The 21588-nt window shown below is 48.1% G+C and overlaps 1 protein-coding gene across 1 annotated transcript; it reads right to left on the reverse strand.

The window, feature by feature from the left end:
- Positions 1-2499: 2499 nt before the first annotated feature.
- On the reverse strand, positions 2500-19748 carry LOC144598196 (alpha-N-acetylgalactosamine-specific lectin-like). The gene is made up of 4 exons (XM_078408088.1): positions 19694-19748; positions 15842-15996; positions 14989-15117; positions 2500-2739 (listed from the first exon to the last, which is right to left on the reverse strand). Exons 1-4 carry the CDS (start codon positions 19746-19748, stop codon positions 2500-2502), a joined length of 579 nt encoding a protein of 192 aa, XP_078264214.1.
- Between the last annotated feature and the right edge of the window lie 1840 nt (positions 19749-21588).

The following is a 21588-nucleotide window of genomic DNA, read 5'->3' on the forward strand; positions in this document are numbered from 1 at the left end:
TTCTTCACCACCCTATCCACATGAGATTCCACCTTCAGGGAACAATGCACAGTTATTCCCAGATCCCTCTGTTCCACTGCATTCCTCAATTCCCTACCATTTACCCTGTACGTCCTATTTTGATTTGTCCTACCAAAATGCAGCACCTCACACTTATCAGCATTAAACTCCATCTGCCATCTTTCAGCCCACCCTTCCAAAAGGCCCAAGGCTCTCTGTAGACTTTGAAAATCTACTTCATTACTAACTACACCACCTATCTTAGTATCATCTGCATATTTACTAATCCAATTTGCCACACCATCATCCAGATCATTAATGTAAATGACAAACAACAGTGGACCCAACACAGATCCCTGGGGCACTCCACTAGACACTGGCCTCCAACCTGACATACAATTGTCAACCATTACCCTCTGGTATCTCCCATTCAGCCATTGTTGAATCCATCTTGCAACCTCACTATTAATACCCAACGATTTAACCTTCTTAAGCAACCTTCCATGTGGAACCTTGTCAAATGCCTTACTGGCGGCAGCACTGGTTGGGGTGACAGTGGTCAGCCTGGCGAGACGATGTTGACAATGTCCATCACTGCTGCTCTGCTGGTCTGTGGTGGCTGCAGGCTGTGTCCCCGTGGGCTCAGCTCCACCTGCAGGCTGTGTCCCACCTGTCGGCTCAGCTCCACCTGCAGGCTGTGTCCCACCTGTGGGCTCAGCTCCACCTGCAGGCTGTGTCCCACCCGTGGGCTCAGCTCCACCTGCAGGCTGTGTCCCACCCGTGGGCTCAGCTCCACCTGCAGGCTGTGTCCCCATGGGCTCAGCTCCACCTGCAGGCTGTGTCCCACCCGTGGGCTCAGCTCCACCTGCAGGCTGTGTCCCACCCGTGGGCTCAGCTCCACCTGCAGGCTGTGTCCCACCCGTGGGCTCAGCTCCACCTGCAGGCTGTGTCCCCATGGGCTCAGCTCCACCTGCAGGCTGTGTCCCCGTGGGCTCAGCTCCACCTGCAGGCTGTGTCCCCGTGGGCTCAGCTCCACCTGCAGGCTGTGTCCCCGTGGGCTCAGCTCCACCTGCAGGCTGTGTCCCCGTGGGCTCAGCTCCACCTGCAGGCTGTGTCTCCGTGGGCTCAGCTCCACCTGCAGGCTGTGTCCCACCCGTGGGCTCAGCTCCACCTGCAGGCTGTGTCCCACCCGTGGGCTCGGCCGGGCAACTGCCAGGGTGCAGACGGTGAGACCCCAACCCGAATATGGGCTCCAGCCAGAATCATGGGGACATTGCCCGACACCCGGGTGAGCTGATTTATAAACACACAGCACAGGTTTCCTTACAGATGTGCCGAGGAATTTCTGGGCCCAGTTGATCTTCTGCAGCCCACCCACAGGACTGTGAGAGCTCTCTCTCTCCCTGCAACTATTCCACTAACTCCCCGTGGATCCTCTCCACAGCCGTTATTTCTCTCCCAGGTGCGTGTCCGGGACCCGACACACCAGGTGCGGTCGAAGGGCAAGCGTTCATTTTGCAAAGTGTGTGACACCTTCTACTCAGCGCAGCACTGAGTGCAGAGGTGGGGAACAAGCAACAGTGGGTCAGGAAGGCTGTGGGAAACTGGACTCACACAGCACCAAACACACAGCTCATGATGCAGGTCTCTTTATTATTGGCTGAGAAGCTAAGCGTGTACAGTCACCACAGACAGTGAGAGCGACTACAAAGAAATCAAAGCACTGGATCCACTGCTGGGAGGTTGAGTGGACCATTCTGGGGTCTTCTAATGACAGCCCGGTTTGTAGGAACAAACAAAACCAGCTTTTACACCACATGGCAGGTCATTCCAAGCTCCATTATCTAGAAGCAGGAAAAAAGAAAAACATTTACCTGTTAGTCTACAAGCAAATGGAGCTGACACTGGGAATCTGAACTGAATGCTGGCAATACCCAATAGGTCAGGTGGCACGTGTGGAGAGGAAACAGGGAGGTCGTTGGTCAAGAAGATTGTCCCTCTGCTCACTTTGATTTATCGGTGGCTATTTTACATTTACGACCAGTAAATCTAGTTTCACACTCGAGGAAACATCCTCTCGACATCCCCCTACAAATCCTTCACAGTGGGATCGGCCCCTGGCTGGTCACCCCTCAAACCCCAGCCTGTTGGATCTTCATGGCCACTCTGTTTTGTGACCAGTTCACTGCTCCACTGCCTCTCAGTCTTTTGTCAAACAGTATCATGGAACGTCTCACAGCACAGCATGTCCACTCCAACCGGATATACAGAGGTTGAGCAGAATGTTCCTGCATTTAATTCACTTTGAAATGAATCTCAGGACATTCCTTTCACTTTCCTGTCTGTGTTCAGTTCTTTCTTTATGTGTCGTATCTCACTGTATCTCCCTCTAACTCCAGTGTTCCCCCCTTGTACATTCCTCCTGCACAGTTACAGTCAGTGTCTGTTCCCCTGACTCCAGCATTACATCCCATATATCCTCCACTCACTGCTGGGCAGTCAGTCCAGTTCTGCAGAGCACAGGACCCATGGGGCTGGTTCACCCCTCTGTGTACCAGCGGGTTTGTAGAGGTCAATACTGTGTCTGAAATTAACTTCCAGCAAAACAACACTTCTGTCACGGTTGCACTTACGATGAATGTGCGCACAATCTTCATTGCCTTGATGATTGTCAGGTTGATTATGAGTCCAATGTCTGTAACTTGATGGAGATCCATCGATCCAAGTGAAAGTCCCTTCCTGTGGGTACAAATCAATGATCATTGCTGTTGGAATGCGGAGTAAGCTGCCACTGAACTGTACAGGGAGGAGCTGTACATGAGCCGAAGTGACCGCAGAATATGAGCAGCCGGGACAAGTAGGGCAGTGGATGGGAGTTTAAACTATGGAATGGCAGGGTGGGGGAATCTCATGGACGTAACAGAATCCTTGAGATGAAAGTGACAGGATCTGAGAGTGAAGGTCAGGGAAGAGGAGAAATGGTAACTCAGAAAATGAATTGCCACTTTCATTTCACTGCACATCGTGTATGTACATGTGACAAATAAACTTGACTTGACTTGAAGCTACAAAGCTGTGTGGCACGGGCCAGCTTTGGTAGGTCAGGTTATTGGGAGAATACGTTCACAGGTAAGACAGGAGAGAAGCAATGGTTGGCAATTAAAGAATTAACCCACAGTTCATAACAGATAGAGAGCCATTTAAGAAACACCAACTACAGAGGAAAGTGTGGTCCAAGCGTGGCCATTGTTTAAACAAGACTGATCCGAGTCGGGAAACCATGAAGTCCAGGATCAGGAGCCGCTTCTTCCCTACAACCACCAGGCGACTCAACACAACGTACAAATAGGCTCTGAAATAGAGAGACTTTGGGGCATTATTTTTGACGGCACCATTATTGTTTGTTTATTTGTCTGTTCATTTAGTAAATTAACTGAATTGTCTTTGCTGTTTATCATGGGTTTTACAGAGTATTATAGTTCACACATTAGTTAGTGTGGTGCAAGTAAGGATTTCATTATTCCATTTCAGGACATTTGACAATAAAACGCTGTTGACTCGTGACTCTGAAATGTCCGTGCTACAGGGCAGTGAAATGAAGGTTACCCAGACTGATTCCTGGGACAGGTATTGCCATTTGAGGAGATATTAAACAGACTGTAGTTATACTCTTATTTCATCAGAATGGAGAGATTATCTCATTGAAACAAACAAAATTATCCCTTCATATTTCCAGCAACAGCAACGGATTTGCATTTCAATGTGTGTCAGTCTGATCATCAAATCACTCGTATCTCCAACCATTCTCTGCCCCTTTCACTCCCCAGCCCCAGGACTCACTCCCCCTGTACCATTGCCAGCACTCAGCCTCCATCCTCACCCTCACATCGGGCAAGTACACTGCACCAATGGCATTGGACCAGTGCCTGCAGAACCTTCTCCTCCGCATCCCCTGGGTTCCTGACAGAGAGTCACATCTCCCTCTTCCTGTTTTCCTGTGAAACGTCACCGTGGGGAAATTTCTGTCTCCTGATGTGGACGAGAGTCTCCAACTCACCTTCCCACTCAGCAGCTCTGAGATGAGTATCCCAGACAAGGGACATTTCCTACCACATCCCGACCAGTCCCATTGTCCACAATAGACAATAGACAATAGGTACAGGAGTAGGCCATTCGGCCCTTCGAGCCATAACCTGCATTACATCCCATATATCCTCCACTCACTGGTGGACAGTCAATAGATAATGGACAATAGGTGCAGGAGTAGGCCACTCAGCCCTTCGAGTCAGCACCGCCATTTAATGTGATCATGGCAGATCATTCTCAATCAGTACCCCGTCCCTGCCTTCTCCCCATACCCCCTGACTCCGCTATCCTTAAGAGCACTATCTAGCTCTCTGTTGAAAACATCCAGAGAATTGGCCTCCACTGCCTTCTGAGGCAGAGAATTCCACAGATTTACAACTCTCTGACTGAAAAAGTTTTTCCTCATCTCCGTTCTTAATGGCCTACCCCTTATTCTTAAACTGTGGCCCCTGGTTCTGGACTCCCCCAACATTGGGAACATGTTTCCTGCCTCTAACGTGTCCAACCCCTTAATAATCTTATGTTTCGATAAGATCCCCTCTCATCCTTCTAAATTCCAGTGTATACAAGCATAGTCGCTCCAGTCTTTCAACATATGACTGTTGTCAACATCCAGTCGTTCAACATTAGAACGGAGATGAGGAAGAACTTTTTCAGTCAGAGAGTGGTGAAGGTGTGGAATTCTCTGCCTCAGAAGACAGTGGAGGCCAGTTCGTTGGATGCTTTCAAGAGAGAGCTGGATAGAGCTCTTAAGGATAGCAGAGTGAGGGGGTATGGGGAGAAGGCAGGAACGGGGTACTGATTGAGAGTGATCAGCCATGATCGCATTGAATGGCGGTGCTGGCTCGAAGGGCTGAATGGCCTACTCCTGCACCTATTGTCTATTGTCTATTGTCTATGACAGTCCCGCCATTCCGGGAATTAACCTAGTAAATGTACGCTGCACGCCCTCAATAGCAAGAATATCCTTCCTCAAATTTGGAGACCAAAACTGCACTCAGTACTCCAGGTGCGGTCTCACTAGGGCCCTGTACAACTGCAGAAGGACTTCTTTACATAGAAACATAGAAAATAGGTGCAGGAGTAGGCCATTCGGCCCTTCGAGCCTGCACCGCCATTCAATATGATCATGGCTGATCATCCAACTCAGTATCCCGTACCTGCCTTCTCTCCATACCCCCTGATCCCTTTAGCCACAAGGGCAACATCTAACTCCCTCTTAAATATAGCCAATGAACTGGCCTCAACTACCTTCTGTGGCAGAGAATTCCACAGATTCACCACTCTCTGTGTGAAAAAAAACGTTCTCAACTCGGTCCTAAAAGACTTCCCCCCTTATCCTTAAACTGTGACCCCTTGTTCTGGACTTCCCCAACACCGGGAATAATCTTTCTGCATCTAGCCTGTCCAACCCCTTAAGAATTTTGTAAGTTTCTATAAGATCCCCCCTCAATCTTCTAAATTCCAGCGAGTACAAGCCGAGTCTATCCAATCTTTCTTCATATGAAAGTCCTGCCATCCCAGGAATCAATCTGGTGAACCTTCTCTGTACTCCCTCTATGGCAAGAATGTCTTTCCTCAGATTAGGAGACCAAAACTGTAAGCAATACTCCAGGTGTGGTCTCACCAATGCCCTCTACAACTGCAGCAGAACCTCCCTGCTCCTATACTCAAATCCCCTTGCTATGAATGCCAACATACCATTCGCTTTCTTCACTGCCTGCTGCACCTGCATGCCTACTTTCAATGACTGGTGTACCACGACACCCAGGTCTCGTTGCATCTCCCCTTCTCCTAATTGGCCACCATTCAGGTAATAGTCTGCTTTCCTGTTCTTGCCACCAAAGTGGATAACCTCACATTTATAGTGAGGTTATTATAGTATTACTCCTATACTCAACTCCTCTTGTTATGAAGGCCAACATTCCATTGGCTTTCTTCATTGCCTGCTGTACCTGCATGCTTCCTTTCAGTGACTGATGCACTAGGACACCCAGATCTCGTTGTACATCCCCTTTTCCTAACTTGACACCATTCAGATAATAATCTGCCTTCCTATTCTTACCACCAAAGTGGATAATGATACATTTTACTCAGTATCATTCTCTAAAGCACGCATTGAGTGGGAGACCAAAACATCACAGGTCTGGACACAAGATCGCCATTTTAACTCTCTGTATATTTTTGCAGCTGCGCAGGCACAGCTTTACCATATTGTTGCAGGTATACATCACATAGCAGCTTTACCATATTGTTGCATGTATACATCACATATCTCCCCCCTTAGAATTGAGATACTTTTTTTTTTATCATAATGATCTTTATACATTATTTTTCCAAAGTATTTTTCTATAACAAAACCCCATTTAAGTAAGTCCAAAAACATGCATCATTATGGTATCTATTTACAATCCAAATCAAAGTTTACATAACCAATTCATCTTTTGAATATGAGTATCATCTTCAATGTAATGCCGAAAGAGTATTCAAGCTACAATGCTTTCTATTAATGATAACCAAATTTTCGTGGCGTTTACATTGTCCATATAACCGAGTCCGTATAATCAAGTCCGTAGAGTCAAGTCCGTTTTCAGAAACAGTAATAATCCGGTCGCTTTCTATTTCTCTTTGGGTACTGCTTACGCCCTGAATTGGTTTTTTCGTTGCGCTCTGATGTCGCGTCCTCGACGGCGTCATCGTGGTTACTTTCGTCGAAGTTTTCAGGTGCAATGCTTCTTTCGTGTTTGCTTTCGTTGAAGTTTTCCTGTGCAACGCTTCTTTCGTTGATGTCTTCATCGCTCACTGTGGGCGTACCCCTGTCGGAATCTATCCAATCTCCCGTTTCGTTGGTTGTGGGAGAGTCGATTTCACATTTCAGAATCTGGTCTGCGTGACGTTTCCAGATTTCTACCCCGTTGACATGAACCTTGACCTGGTACGAGACAGGACCTAGCTTCTTTGTGATGCGTCCTGGTACCCATTAACCTTGACCTGGTACGAGACAGGACCTAGCTTCTTTGTGATGCGTCCTGGTACCCATTAACCTTGACCTGGTACGAGACAGGACCTAGCTTCTTTGTGATGCGTCCTGGTACCCATTTCTTCCCTCTCGCGTAGTTGCGCACTAGCATGCTCTCTCCCTCCTAAAATTCGCGAGCTTGGCGCGAATCGTGGTGCAACTTTTGCGAGAATTGTTTGTCCCCAATGGTCGCTCTTTCATCTGGCACCGCGATGCTGAATCGCGTGTGAATTTTCCTTTTCTTCAGCATTTCAGCCGGCGTTTGCGTTGTAGAAGTTTGCGGCATTGAACGATACGAGATGAGGAATCGAGCGACATGCGTTTGTAGCGGTCCCGACATCTTGCGGAGCGCTGCCTTCACCGTCTGCACGGCGCGCTCTGCGAGACCATTGGTTGCTGGATGGTATGACGAATACCATTCGCTTTCATGAACTTTGCGAACTTTTCGCTAGTGAAACATGGGCCGTTGTCAGAAACCAGTGTATGTGGAAGGCCATGTGTCGCCAACACGAAGCGAAGCTTGGCCATAGTGACGTCACTGGTTGATTCACTTGTGATATGCACTTCAATCCACTTTGAATATGCGTCGATGAGAACAAGCAACATCTTTCCCTGTACCGGGCCGGCATAATCGACATGAACTCGCGACCATGGTTGACTAGGATGCTCCCATGAATACAATGGTGCTTTGGGCGGATCCTGCTGATGCATTTGGCATTCTGAACACGCTCGGACTTTGTGCTCTAAGTCCTTGTCGATTCCAGGCCACCACACACAACCTCGAGCGATCGCTTTCATCTTCACAATACCCAGATGGGCATCATGCACTTCCTCGATCATTTGCGAGTGACATTGGTGTGGTAGTACAACACGACTACCCCAGAGAAGACCACCCTCGTGAACACTCAGCTCCACTTTGCGACTGAAGTAGAGCTTGAAATCATCATTTGGTGGTTTGTCTGGCCACCCGCTCATGATGTATTCGCGAACACAAGACAGAATCAGATCCCTCTGTGTCATGGTGCGAACCCGCGACGCAGTGATGGGCGATTTCTCCAACTCGCTCATCAGAAGGACGATTTCTCCTGGTATTGGCGCTTGCGATACCGTCGCTCGTCATGGGAGTCGGCTAAGTGCGTCTGCGTTGGCTGAGCCCGGTTTGTACGCGATGTCGTAATCGTACGCTGCCAGTGTTAGCGACCAGCGAATCACTCGCGGCGAAGCCATTAGCAGAATGGCCTTGTTGTTACTGAACAACCCTAGAAACGGCTTGTGGTCGGTGTTGATTACGAATCGTTGTACGTACAAGTATGTGTGGAACTTCTTGACGCCGTAGACTATGGCTAGACCCTCCTTATCCAGCTGCGAGTAGTTGCGTTCAGCATTATTCATACTGACATATTGGCATTTCCGTGCCATCTTCCATGTCGTGTGACAGCACTGCCCCTACTCCGTAAGGGCTGGAGTCGCAGGAGACAACCAGCGGCTTGCTGCTGTCGTAGTGCGTCAGAACTTTGGACGATTTCAGGCTTTGCTTAGCTTGTACGAACGCCTTCCGCTGAGCTGATCCCCAGTGCCATCGAACCGTTTTACGCAGCAGTTGATGAAGCGGTTCGAGCATGGTTGCGAGATTAGGCAGAAATTTGCCGTAATAGTTCAGCATCCCAAGGAACGCCTTCAGTTCTCTGACGTTCTTCGGTTGAGCCAGCTCATCGATGGCTTTGACTCGTTCATCCACTGGCTGCAGCCCTTCAGCACTCACCTTATGGCCCAGGTATTGGACTTCATTGACGAGAAAGGTGCATTTTTCACGTTTCAGTCGTAGGCCTGCATCTTGGAGCCTGCGAAGGACTTGTTCGAGGTTGTCGAGGTGTTCTTCCTCGGAACTACCTGTGACGAGCAGATCGTCCAGATACACAACAACTCCAGAAATCCCCGCCAGAAGATTGTCCATCGTACGCTGAAATACAGCCGGTGCTGTTGAAATGCCAAACGGCATTCTGGTGTATTGGAACAAACCGCCATGGGTATTTATCATCACCAGTTCATGGCATCTGGACGACAAAACCAACTGCTGGTAAGTGTGCGACAGGTAAGTGTGCGACAGGTAAGTGTGCGACAGGTAAGTGTGCGACAGGTAAGTGTGCGACAGGTCAAGTTTGGTGAACTGCTTCCCCTTCACCAGCTTCGTAAACAACTCATCAATCCGAGGTATCGGATACGTATCAGATCGAGCTGCTGTATTCACCGTTAACCTGTAGTCTCCGCAGATTCTCACACTACCGTCTGCCTTGTCATTGGAGACAATCGGTGCCGCCCATTTCGAGTGTTGAACGGGTTCTATGATTTTCTCCTCCTGTAGGTGATCTAATTCGTGATCAACATGATCACGACGGGCCAGTGGCACTGGTCGAGCCTTGATGAATTTCGGTGGTACGGCCGGGTCGATGTAGATGTCGACTTCGAAGCCCTTGAGCATCCCGAGTTCCGCTTTGAAGAGGTCACTGTTTTTGGAGAGGAGGCTCTGCAGACGGTCGTTCACGTTGACCTGGTTCACCTCCTCCCAGTTGAGTGGCAGAACTTTCACCCAATCACGGCCAAGTAGGCTTGGTCCCGTCCCCTTCGCTACCAGCAGCTTGAGCGTCACTGTTTGCTGGTTGTGAGAGACGGGCACCGAACATTCTCCCAACAATTCCACTTTCTCTCCAGTGTAAGTACAGAGAACCACGGTGCTATCATGAAGGCGTAACCTTTCACCTTTTCCCCACTGGTCTTTCCATGTCTCTTCAGTAATAAGCGTAACTCCAGCTCCGGTGTCGATTTGCATGGGGATAGTCTTTCCCCCCACACACATGTCCACAGTGAAAGGAGTAACTTTCTTCTTCTCACTGTCAGTATGATAAAGACCATACACATCACCTTCCTCGGTCAGTTGGTGGCTTTTATCCGTTTTTCCAGCTGACTGCTTTTTCTGCTGTTTTTCCCTTCCACGCTGAGCATTTTTCCCACTCGACTTGCACACCCGTGAGAAATGTCCTTTGTTCCCACAGTTGCAACACTCCACCTGTTTCGCTGGACAGTCGTTCAGGTCAGCGTGGGGAGAGCCACCACAGCGATAACACAAAGACCCTCTTATGGTTCCCCACTTGGACTGACCACTGTGAGGCCCCCTTGATTTCGCGATTATATTTATCGCTTCGCTGGGCTTTTGTATCCCGTCATGGAGATCAGCCGTGTTGCGGTCTGCCGTCTCCATAGCGGTGGCGATACCGAGTGCCTTGTCGAAATCCAGCGTGGCTTCCGACAATAATCGACGCTGAATGCGGCCATCATCAATCCCACACACCAAACGATCACGTAACGTTTCATTGAGCGTCGAACCATAAGCACAATGTTCAATGAGGTGATGTAACTCTGCCACATAATCAGTAACTGACTCACCCAGTTGACGATGACGAGAGTTGAATTTGTAACGCTGGACGATGACCCACGGTTTCGGGACCTTGTGATTCGTGACTGTTGACACAATCACAACTTGCCCAGGTTTCTGTGGAGCAAGTAAACTCAAGATGAGTCTGTACATTGGTCCTCCACACACAGAAAGCAAGATAGCCCTCTTCTTTCCTGCATCTGTAATGTCGTTGGCTAGTAATGTTCAATGCGCTCGGTGTACTGCACCCAGTCGCCCTGTGCAACATCAAATTCCCCTATTGAGCCCAAAATAGCCATTGTAGCCACAACAACAAGTCACCAACAAGTCACCAAGCGAAACTTCAAAACAAGTTTTGGCCCAACTTGCCCACACCGGCCAACATGTCCCAGCTACACCAGTCATAGAGTGATACAGTTTGGAAACAGGCCCTATGGCCCAACTTGCCCACACCGGCCAACATGTCCCAGCTACACTAGTCCCACCTGCTTGCATTTGGCCCATATCCCTCCAAACATGTCCTGTCCATGTACCTAACAGTTTCTTAAAGGTAAATAGTCCCAGCCTCAACTGCCTCCTCTGGCAGCTTGTTCCATAACCCCACCACTCTTTGTGTGAAAATGTTACCCCTCAGATTCCTATTAAATATTTTAACCTTAAAGCTACAGAATGTTCTCTTGTGATTCACCTACTCTGGGCCAGAGACTGTGTGCTTCTTCATCCCAAGTGCATGAAAGAGAGATATAGGAGGTCCTTCCTTCCCGCTGCTGTGAGACTGCACAACCAGCACTGCTCCCAGCAGATGAGTCAACAATAACAGCTAAGAACACACAGGAAACTGATGACAATTTATCCTTGTCTTTACTTTTATTTATAGTGTCTTGCTATCCACTTTGCTGCTGTAACACTGTAAATTTCCCCGGTGTGGGACGAATAAAGGAATATATTATTATTAAGATCACCCCTCATCCTCCTGCGCTCCAAGGAATAAAGTCCCAGCCTGCTCAACCCCTCCCCTCAGCTCAGCCCCTCTAGTGATGGCAACATCCTCGTAAATCTTCTCCGCACCCTTTCCAGCTTGACAACATATTTTCTGTGAGATGGTGCCGAGAACTGACCACAATATTCTGAATGTGACCTCAGTGTAATTCAGCAGCTCAGTGGGACACACTGAGAGTGAAGTGGAAACACACATGAGGGTCTGAACACTGCAGCTTCATCTTCACATGAAGAGAAAGAATGTGGTGGCTCAACCACAACAGGCTGGTGGAGCAGAGCTTTCTCACGCCCACCTACGACAATCAGTCTGAAGAACTGTCCCATCTGTCCATTTCCCCCCAAAGATGCAGCCTGGCCCCTTGAGTTCCTCCAGCACTTTGTGTTTTACTCAAGAGACATTTTGTCCTGCAGCATTCATCCCATTTTCCCACAGACATAACTATGGTCCTGACATCTTGCATGAAACCCGGGTTTAGCAGCAGAATGCATTTGGATTGAAGTGGTTCATTTGGTCAACTTATATCAACAGCTAATATGATTAGACAGCTTCCCCTGAAACAACAATGAGCCTTCCTCTTTCTCCTCAGTCACATTTTATCCCACATCACCATTCTGAATACTCTGGCAATAAAGGCTCAGGGCAGGAATTGGAGGAGAGATGATCATTGAGATGAACAGGTTGGACACGTGTGGGATGATCAAGGGGGTAAGGTGTGGGAGGCCCATTGTCCTGGCGGCAGCACTGGTTGGGGTGACAGTGGTCAGCCTGGCCAGACGATGTTGACAATGTCCATCACCGCTGCTCTGCTGGTCTGTGGTGGCTGCAGGCTGTGTCCCCGTGGGCTCAGCTCCACCTGCAGGCTGTCTCCCCGTGGGCTCAGCTCCACCTGCAGGCTGTGTCCCACCCGTGGGCTCAGCTCCACCCGTGGGCTCAGCTCCACCTGCAGGCTGTGTCCCACCCGTGGGCTCAGCTCCACCTGCAGGCTGTGTCCCCGTGGGCTCAGCTCCACCTGCAGGCTGTGTCCCACCCGTGGGCTCAGCTCCACCTGCAGGCTGTGTCCCACCTGTGGGCTCAGCTCCACCTGCAGGCTGTGTCCCCGTGGGCTCAGCTCCACCTGCAGGCTGTGTCCCACCCGTGGGCTCGGCCGGGCAACTGCCAGGGTGCAGACGGTGGGACCCCAACCCGAATATGGGCTCCAGCCAGAACCATGGGGACATTGCCCGACACCCGGGTGAGCTGATTTATAAACACACAGCACAGGTTTCCTTACAGATGTGCGAAGGAATTTCTGGGCCCAGTTGATCTTCTGCAGCCCACCCACAGGACTGTGAGAGCTCTCTCTCTCCCTGCAACTATTCCACTAACTCCCCGTGGATCCTCTCCACAGCCGTTATTTCTCTCCCAGGTGCGTGTCCGGGACCCGACACACCAGGTGCGGTCGAAGGGCAAGCGTTCATTTTGCAAAGTGTGTGCCACCTTCTCCTCAGCGCAGCACTGAGTGCAGAGGTGGGGAACAAGCAACAGTGGGTCAGGAAGGCTGTGGGAAACTGGACTCACACAGCACCAAACACACAGCTCATGATGCAGGTCTCTTTATTATTGGCTGAGAAGCTAAGCGTGTACAGTCACCACAGACAGTGAGAGCGACTACAAAGAAATCAAAGCACTGGATCCACTGCTGGGAGGTTGAGTGGACCATTCTGGGGTCTTCTAATGTCAGCCCGGTTTGTAGGAACAAACAAAACCAAATTTTCTATCACACGGCATGTCATTCCAATCTCCAATATCTAGAAGCAGGAAAAGGGAAAAACATTGACCTGTTAGTCTACAAGCAAATGGAGCTGACACTGGGAATCTGAACTGAATGCTGGCAATACCCAATAGGTCGGGTGGCACGTGTGGAGAGGAAACAGTGAGGTCGTTGGTCAAGAAGATTGTCCCTCTGCTCACTTTGATTTATCGGTGGCTATTTTACATTTACGACCAGTAAATCTAGTTTCACACTCGAGGAAACATCCTCTCGACATCCCCCTACAAATCCTTCACAGTGGGATCGGCCCCTGGCTGGTCACCCCTCAATCTTCTCTCTTGTGGAGAACAAACCCCAGCCTGTTGGATCTTCATGGCCACTCTGTTTTGTGACCAGTTCACTGCTCCACTGCCTCTCAGTCTTTTGTCAAACAGTGTCATGGAACGTCTCACAGGACAGCATGTCCACTCCAACCGGATATACAGAGGTTGAGCAGAATGTTCCTGCATTTAATTCACTTTGAAATGAATCTCAGGACATTCCTTTCACTTTCCTGTCTGTGTTCAGTTCTTTCTTTATGTGTCGTATCTCACTGTATCTCCTTCTAACTCCAGTGTTCCCCCCCCTTGTACATTCCTCCTGCACAGTTACAGTCAGTGTCTGTTCCCCTGACTGCAGCATTACATCCCATATATCCTCCACTCACTGCTGGGCAGTCAGTCCAGTTCTGCACAGCACAGGACCCATGGGGCTGGTTCACCCCTCTGTGTACCAGCGGGTCTGTAGAGGTCAATACTGTGTCTGAAATTAACTTCCAGCAAAACAACATTTCTGTCACGGTTGCACTTACGATGAATGTGCGCACAATCTTCATTGCCTTGCTGATCGTCAGGTTGATTACCAATCCATTGTCTGTAACTTGATGGAGATCCATCAATCCAAGTGAAAGTCCCTTCCTGTGGGTACAAATCAATGGTCATTGCTGTTGGAATGCTGAGTAAGCTGCCACTGAACTGTACAGGGAGGAGCTGTACATGAGCCGAAGTGACAGCAGAATACGAGCAGCCGGCACAAGTAGGGCAGTGGATGGGAGTTTAAACTATGGAATGGCAGGGTGGGGGAATCTCATGGACGTAACAGAATCCTTGAGATGAAAGTGACAGGATCTGAGAGTGAAGGTCAGGGAAGAGGAGAAATGGTAACTCAGAAAATGAGGAAAAGATGGTCATTGAACACAAATACAAAATAAGATCTCCCAGAGAAAGACAGATACGCCCAGTGTTATCCGGGTGCGTTTGTACATTCACCCTGTTTCCCAGCGAGTGCTCCGGTTTATGTGAGAGGAAGTAGGTTACAATGAAATGACTGCATGGATGGGGATGATGGGATTGTACTGGGAGCTGGCGTGGACTAGATGGGCTGAACGGACTTCTCTGTTGTCAGAAGCTATGAAACTAAATCCTGGAACAAAGTCAGCCATTGCAATCATTGTTTTGACCAAGTATCTTGGTTAATGGTGCCCGCCCGGGCCGGGAGGTGAGTTGTTAACTGTACCTAGCGGTTGCCAACTTCCTCACTCCCAAATACGGGACAAGGTGACGTCACCGCCCCGCGCCCCACGTGACCTCACCCAGCCAGCGGCCACTTACTCCCACTCCACCAATGGCGGCCGCCCGGGCCGGGAGGGGGGTTGCTAACTGTACCTGGCTTCTGTCGTTTAGGCCAATCCAGGTGTATGGCTTCCCTTTGCTCATGTTGGTAATGAATGTGTTGTGTTCACTCGAGGTCACAGTAGCCAGGTGCCCGTAATGTGTTTGCTGTTTGCAGAACGCCTGTAAAATAGTTTAGTATCAAAATATTTTATCTGTGAATTAATACGTTTCATCCTCTCACATGCCTCCAAATAAATAATTAGGATTAATATTGGAAATGGGCAACTTTGTACATTTGAATCAGAGTTCTTGTTCTTTAATCTCTCTGATGCCAACCCCAGCTCTGAGTTAACTCCTGGATGTGGAGTTTCCCCCGAATCCCAATATTTCACCCACCGGTCGGAGCGATAGAAACGGGAGCCCACGGCCGCAGTGAAGGGCAGCCTGGAACACAGGGCCTCATCGCAGGTATTCAACGACAGGCCGCAGTGAAGGGCAGCCTGGAACACAGGGCCTCATCGCAGGTATTCAACGACAGGCCGCAGTGAAGGGCAGCCTGGAACACAGGGCCTCATCGCAGGTATTCAACGACAGGCCGCAGTGAAGGGCAGCCTGGAACACAGGGCCTCATGGCAGGTATTCAACGACAGGCCGCAGTGAAGGGCAGCCTGGAACACAGGGCCTCATGGCAGGTATTCAACGACAGGCCGCAGTGAAGGGCAGCCTGGAACACAGGGCCTCATCGCAGGTATTCAACGACAGGCCGCAGTGAAGGGCAGCCTGGAACACAGGGCCTCATCGCAGGTAATCAACGACAGGCTGTGCTGTGAGTTCATGGGAATGAATCAGCAGAGAGCAATGTTCCCCTGGCCTCCCAGAACAACCACTAGTTTCAGGGACTTACCTCAGCATCTGACCAGGTCCTTTTGTGACTGAAAAACTGATAACAGGATGTTAATTTAGGAAAATAAAACCAGTTTTCAGCACACGGCCCTTCGGATAAGCCGCGCATTTCAAGGTCTTGCTGAGTCTCCTCCGGTCCCAATGAATCGGTCGTCTCTGTCAGTTAAGGAGAATTCAGATTTAAACCAACTCACCGACCAAAGGGCCTTCCTCAGCGAGTCCCGTTTGTCTGCATTTGGCCCCTCTCCTCTCATCCTTTCCGATCCATGAACCCGTCCAAGTGGCCTTGTAACATTGTAGATGTACCAGCCTGCCCCACTACCTCTGGCACCCTCATTGTGAATAACATCCTCCAGTGTTTGACTCCCCCCACACCTTCTATCGATGCCCCTCGTGAATTTATAAACCTTTCTCGTATAACCCAAGCCCAGCTGGCAACATCATTGTGAATCTTAACTGCATCATCTGTAGATGAACCACATCCTTCTTGTATTCTGGCGAACCGGAGCTGTGCACAGATTCCTGGTGGGGTTTCACCAACATCTTGTACAGGTGTTGCATGAATACCAACACCTTAATCTTCACTAAGGGCAAACATCTTCTTCACCATCGTGTCCACTTGCAGAGAACCAAGTTAGTGTGCATTGAAGTCCATCTATTCCACAACCGGCAGATAGCTCTGTTTTTCACAGGCCACACTTTGTGATTCATATTAACACTAAATTAAAATTACTTAGACCACCCACTGACCCACTCGTTGTGATCATAGACATAATTTAATGTCCACTCTTCTTTCCTCATCTCCCCTCCCCCATCTCCCCCACCCACACCCCCCCCATTCCCCTCCCTCAGTCCACCTTCCTCAGACAAATTTGTGTCACAAACACAAGTCAATGGGTGTCATTCCCTTGTGCTTGCAACGTGACCAAGTTTGGGAATTAAATATTAGGTTAAGCTCGGTATAGGGATAGACAAAATGAAAAAGGAGAGGTGGCCCTGACAATAAGTGACGGGATAAAGTCAGTGAAGAGTAAGGACCTTAGTTCAGAAAATGGAGACACAGCATCGGTTTGGGTGGAGCTGAGAAATGGCAATGGGCAGAAGACATTGGTTGGATATGTCCGTGGTCACTGTGGTCTGGTAGTCTAGGGTACATATCAGGAAATTAGAGGCAAATTTAGGAAGAGTAATGGCATAATTAGTAGGGATTCTTATCTTTATATGGATCGGGGGGAAAAATTAACGGTAAATATGTTGAGAATGTACTCACTGAGTGTATACCTGATGGCTTTCTAGGTCATCCTGTTTAGGGACCAAGAAAGCTCCAGTGTTGTGCAATAAGAAAGTGTTAATTAACAATGTTGTGCTTAATGAGCCTATCAGGTAAAGTGATTATAATGTAATTAAATTTTATGTTAAAGATGCCACTCGTCTTGTTCAAATCCAGACCAATGCCTTACAACTAGGGTGAGCAAACTACAAAGCTGTGTGGCACGGGCCAGCCTTGGTAGGCCAGGTGATTGGGACAATACGTTCGCAGGTAAGACAGGAAAGAAGCAATGGTTGGCAATTAAAGAATTAACCCACAGTTCATAACAGATAGAGAGCCATTTCAGAAACATCAAGCATGGCCATCGTTTAAACAAAAAGATCAGAACAAAAGGTTTGTATTTTTTTCAAAAGAGCAGAAAGGTGTGAATTGTGAACAATTCAAAATGCTCTTCAGCAACCTGAACAAATAAAAACAAATTTAATTATAAATAAAGCAAGGTTTTGATTGGGAAAATTTAAATAGAATCTGAGAATAATTGTGTGGGAAAATTAGAAAAAAGATATCGTAAAGTATATCGAGTAACAAGAAAAAGTTGATCAATATCTATGTGTATCCATTGCAGATTGAGACAGGAGAAATTATACTGGGGAATAAGCAAATGACAGTGATATTTAAAAAATAAAACTTTGTTGATGTCTCTTCAGAAGAAACCCCCCCAAAATCTCAAATAAACGGATGCCAACAGATGTAGCATCCTTGTGAAAGAAATGAACATCAGCTCAACACAACTATTGGAGATAGAGATCCATTTAAGACACTAAAATACAGAAGAAAATGTGGCACAACCAAAGTTATTGTTCAAACAAAAAGTTCAGAAGAAAACTGGGGAATTGGGAACAATTCCAAATTTACTTCCACGACCTGAAAATTAAAAACAAATTTCACCAAAAATAAACCAAGGTTTTCAGAACGAAAAGAAAAGTAGAATTTGAGATGGATAATGTGGGAAAATCAAAAACGGAATAAATATTACTACAGAAAATGACAAAAAGATACATTCATAGATACATAGGCAATAGGTGCAGGAGGAGGCCATTCGGCCCTTTGAGCCAGCACCGCCATTCAATGAGATCATGGCTGATCATCCACAATCAGTACCCCGTTCCTGCCTTCTCCCCGGACAGTATCCCTTGATTCCGCTAGCTCTAAGATCTCTATCTAAGTCCAGTTAACTCCGATGATCAATATCTATGAACATCCCTTGCAGATTGACATCAGAGAAACTGACGATTAAGAATAAATCTTTTTTTCTGAAAAAGACACAGAAAACCTCACATAAACAGAAGGGAACAACAGCTGGGGCAACAAGGAGGAGGTTAAAGAAACCAGCTAAGCACAACTATTGGAGAAATCATAATAATAATAATATATTCCTTTATTCGTCCATCACCGGGGAAATAATGGTGCTGCAGGTCCATCGGGTCCAGTGGAGACTGCACCTGGAATATCGTTCACAGATGTGGGGTCCTGACCTCTAGAAGAATATCTGTGCTGTAGGGGGGGTGAAATGAAGTTTCACCTGATTGATTCCAGGGATGGGTATTGCCGTTTGAGATATGAAACAGGCTGTAGTTATAATATTAGTAATATTGTAATATTACTTCATCAGAATGCCAGCAATAGCAATGCTTTTGCATTTAAGTGCGTGTCAGTCTAATGATCAAATCACTCGTATCTCCAACCATTCTCTGCCTCTTTCACTCCCCAGCCCCAGGACTCACTCCCCCTGTACCATTGCCAGCACTCAGCCTCCATCCTCACCCTCACAGCGGGCAAGTACACTGCACCCATGGCATTGGACCAGTGCCTGCAGAACCTTCTCCTCCGCATCCCCTGGGTTCCTGACAGAGAGTCACATATAAAAGGTACTTTATACTTTATTTATACTTTATCTTCCTCCTCCTGTTTTTTGCTGTGAAACGTCACCGTGGAGAAATCTCTGTCTCCTGATGTGGAGGAGAGTCTCCAACTCACCTTCCCACTCAGCAGCTCTGAGATGAGTATCTCAGACAAGAGACATTTCCTACCACATCCCAACCAGACCCAATGTCCACAAACTCCCATGTTCCACAGTCCCAACACAGTGCCTGTGCATTCATTCATCACGCCACTGTATAGTGCCTGCGGAAGGCACGCAGCATCATCAAGGACCACAGCCACCCAGCACACAGGCTGTTCTCCTTGTTACCGTCAGGCAGACGATACAGGTGTATGGCTGCGCTTACCACCAGACTTAAGAACAGTTTCTACCATCAGGCTTCTGAACTCATAAACACATTTCAAATTATATACGCTGATTATTTTTAATATTGCCTTTTTACCTATTTTTAATATTGTCTTTTTACCTTACTAATGTCATTTTTTAATCTTATTTATCCTTGGAATATTACTGCTGAGGTGACCCGCTGTCTTGTCAAATACATTTCATTGTACCGTTGACCCTGTGCCAACCTACATATGACAAATAACATTTATTATTATTATTATATTTCCAACGCTCCTGGAACCAATGGACCTTACCTGCCACATCACTGGCAAGCAGTGCAGTCAGCACCAAAACCCACATCAGCATCATGTTTCCTTCCTCGAACCTGAAACACAAGAAAACGATTGATGATTAGTGTCAAGTTTCACAGTGAAGGTGGGCATCTCCTGCTGCCGTTCCCACCTCTCTCTCTCCCAGCTCTCTGTGTCGATGAGGTTTCCAATGCTGTTGCATCTTATATACCTGTAGTTCTGGCATCTTGGAGGCTTTTGGAACCATTGGAATCAATGCAATTGGCTGCAGCAATCTACGTAAAACTCCTGATGACCAATCACTGACTGACAGATTAGAACAAGGTGTCATGTCCCCTTTGCCCATTTGCCACTGATCTCTGATCTCCACCCTGCAGACCGTGCTCCTGCTGCTTGGCTGAGACCTCAGTAACTGGAGTGACATGTAGCAGCATCTGTTTCCTCATCACCTCAGCCAAGTGGGAGACACTCACTGAGGGAAATCATCTCATCACCTCACCTCTGATTCATTAGACAATCATTTCTACACATTGAGAAGTTTGTGAAGGTCCCAAATTTCCACAACATCGTCTCTTGTAGTCTCTGTGACTACAGACACTGGAAAAAAAAATCTTATTTACTTCACTGAATCCATTTTGCGGATGGGACACACAATAGCCATGGTTTGCCTGTGCTGGAGAGAGGGAATCTTCAGGGTGGGAAGGGGTCTGCCACTGAACTGGGCTGCAATATCATGAATGCTCTCCAGAGGGTTGGAACTGCACTCAAGCAGGAAAGCAGAGGGATTCCACAATGCTCCTGATCTCACAACTTGTAGCTGATGGGAAGCATTTGGCATCAAAGGTGAATCATTTGCTGAGGTTTCCCCAGCCTCTGAGCTGCCCCGAGATACAGAATCAATGGGCTGGCTCATTAGGTTTCCAGGTCAAGGGTGACCCCCAAGCTGTAAATGGTAGGGGGACTGGTGACAATCCCTTCAGGCACCTCACATTCCTAACACCCTCTAGGTGTAAATAATTACTCCTACCCGTGCCTTAAATCTATGTCCTTTCGTTTTAAACATCTCTGATACTAGTAAAATATTCTTCCTATCTACTGGTTCAATTCTCCACATAATTTTTAAACCTCAATCATGCCCACCCTCAGCCTTCTCCACTTCATCATCATATCATCATATATAATCAGCCGGAAACAGGCCTTTTCGGCCCACCAAGTCCGTGCCGCCCAGCGATCCCTGTACACTAACACTGTCCTACACCCACTAGGGACAATTTTTACATTTACCCAGCCAATTAACCTACATACCTGTACGTCTTTGGAGTGTGGGAGGAAACCGAAGATCTCGGAGAAAACCCACGCAAGTCACGGGGAGAACATACAAACTCCTTACAGTACAGCACCCGTAGTCAGGATCGAACCTGAGTCTCCGGCGCTGCATTCGCTGTAAAGCAGCAACTCTACCGCTGCGCTACCGTGCCGCCCTTGGGTTCCCCAGATCTTCCTTCCTCTCTTTGGGGTTCCTTCAGGATCAAAGGTGAGTTGCATCTCCATCAGTTCTGTGGGCTCTGAAGTGGAACTTGCAAAAGGTTGTTTTTGCCAGGCCGTTAGCCGGTAATGGGATGTCTGTAATGTCGGAGACTTTTCAACGTGAGATCAGATGATCTCAGGATGAGAATATCCCAGTTTGACTGCAGTGCAATGAAGGCAAAAGTAGAAAACCTGGATGACAAGGGATATTGAGGCTCAGATCAGGACAAAGAAACCACATGACAGATGGAGGCAGCCGGCTCAGTGAACAGGACACGGTGGGAGGAAAAGTGTCCTGAACCACGGTCACTCAGAGGGTCAGTCTCTGAGGTTTCAAGGAACAGACTGTGACTGTCATCTTTGCTCCGTGT

Source organism: Rhinoraja longicauda, chromosome 1, assembly GCF_053455715.1.
Source record: "Rhinoraja longicauda isolate Sanriku21f chromosome 1, sRhiLon1.1, whole genome shotgun sequence".
NCBI lineage: Eukaryota > Metazoa > Chordata > Chondrichthyes > Rajiformes > Arhynchobatidae > Rhinoraja > Rhinoraja longicauda.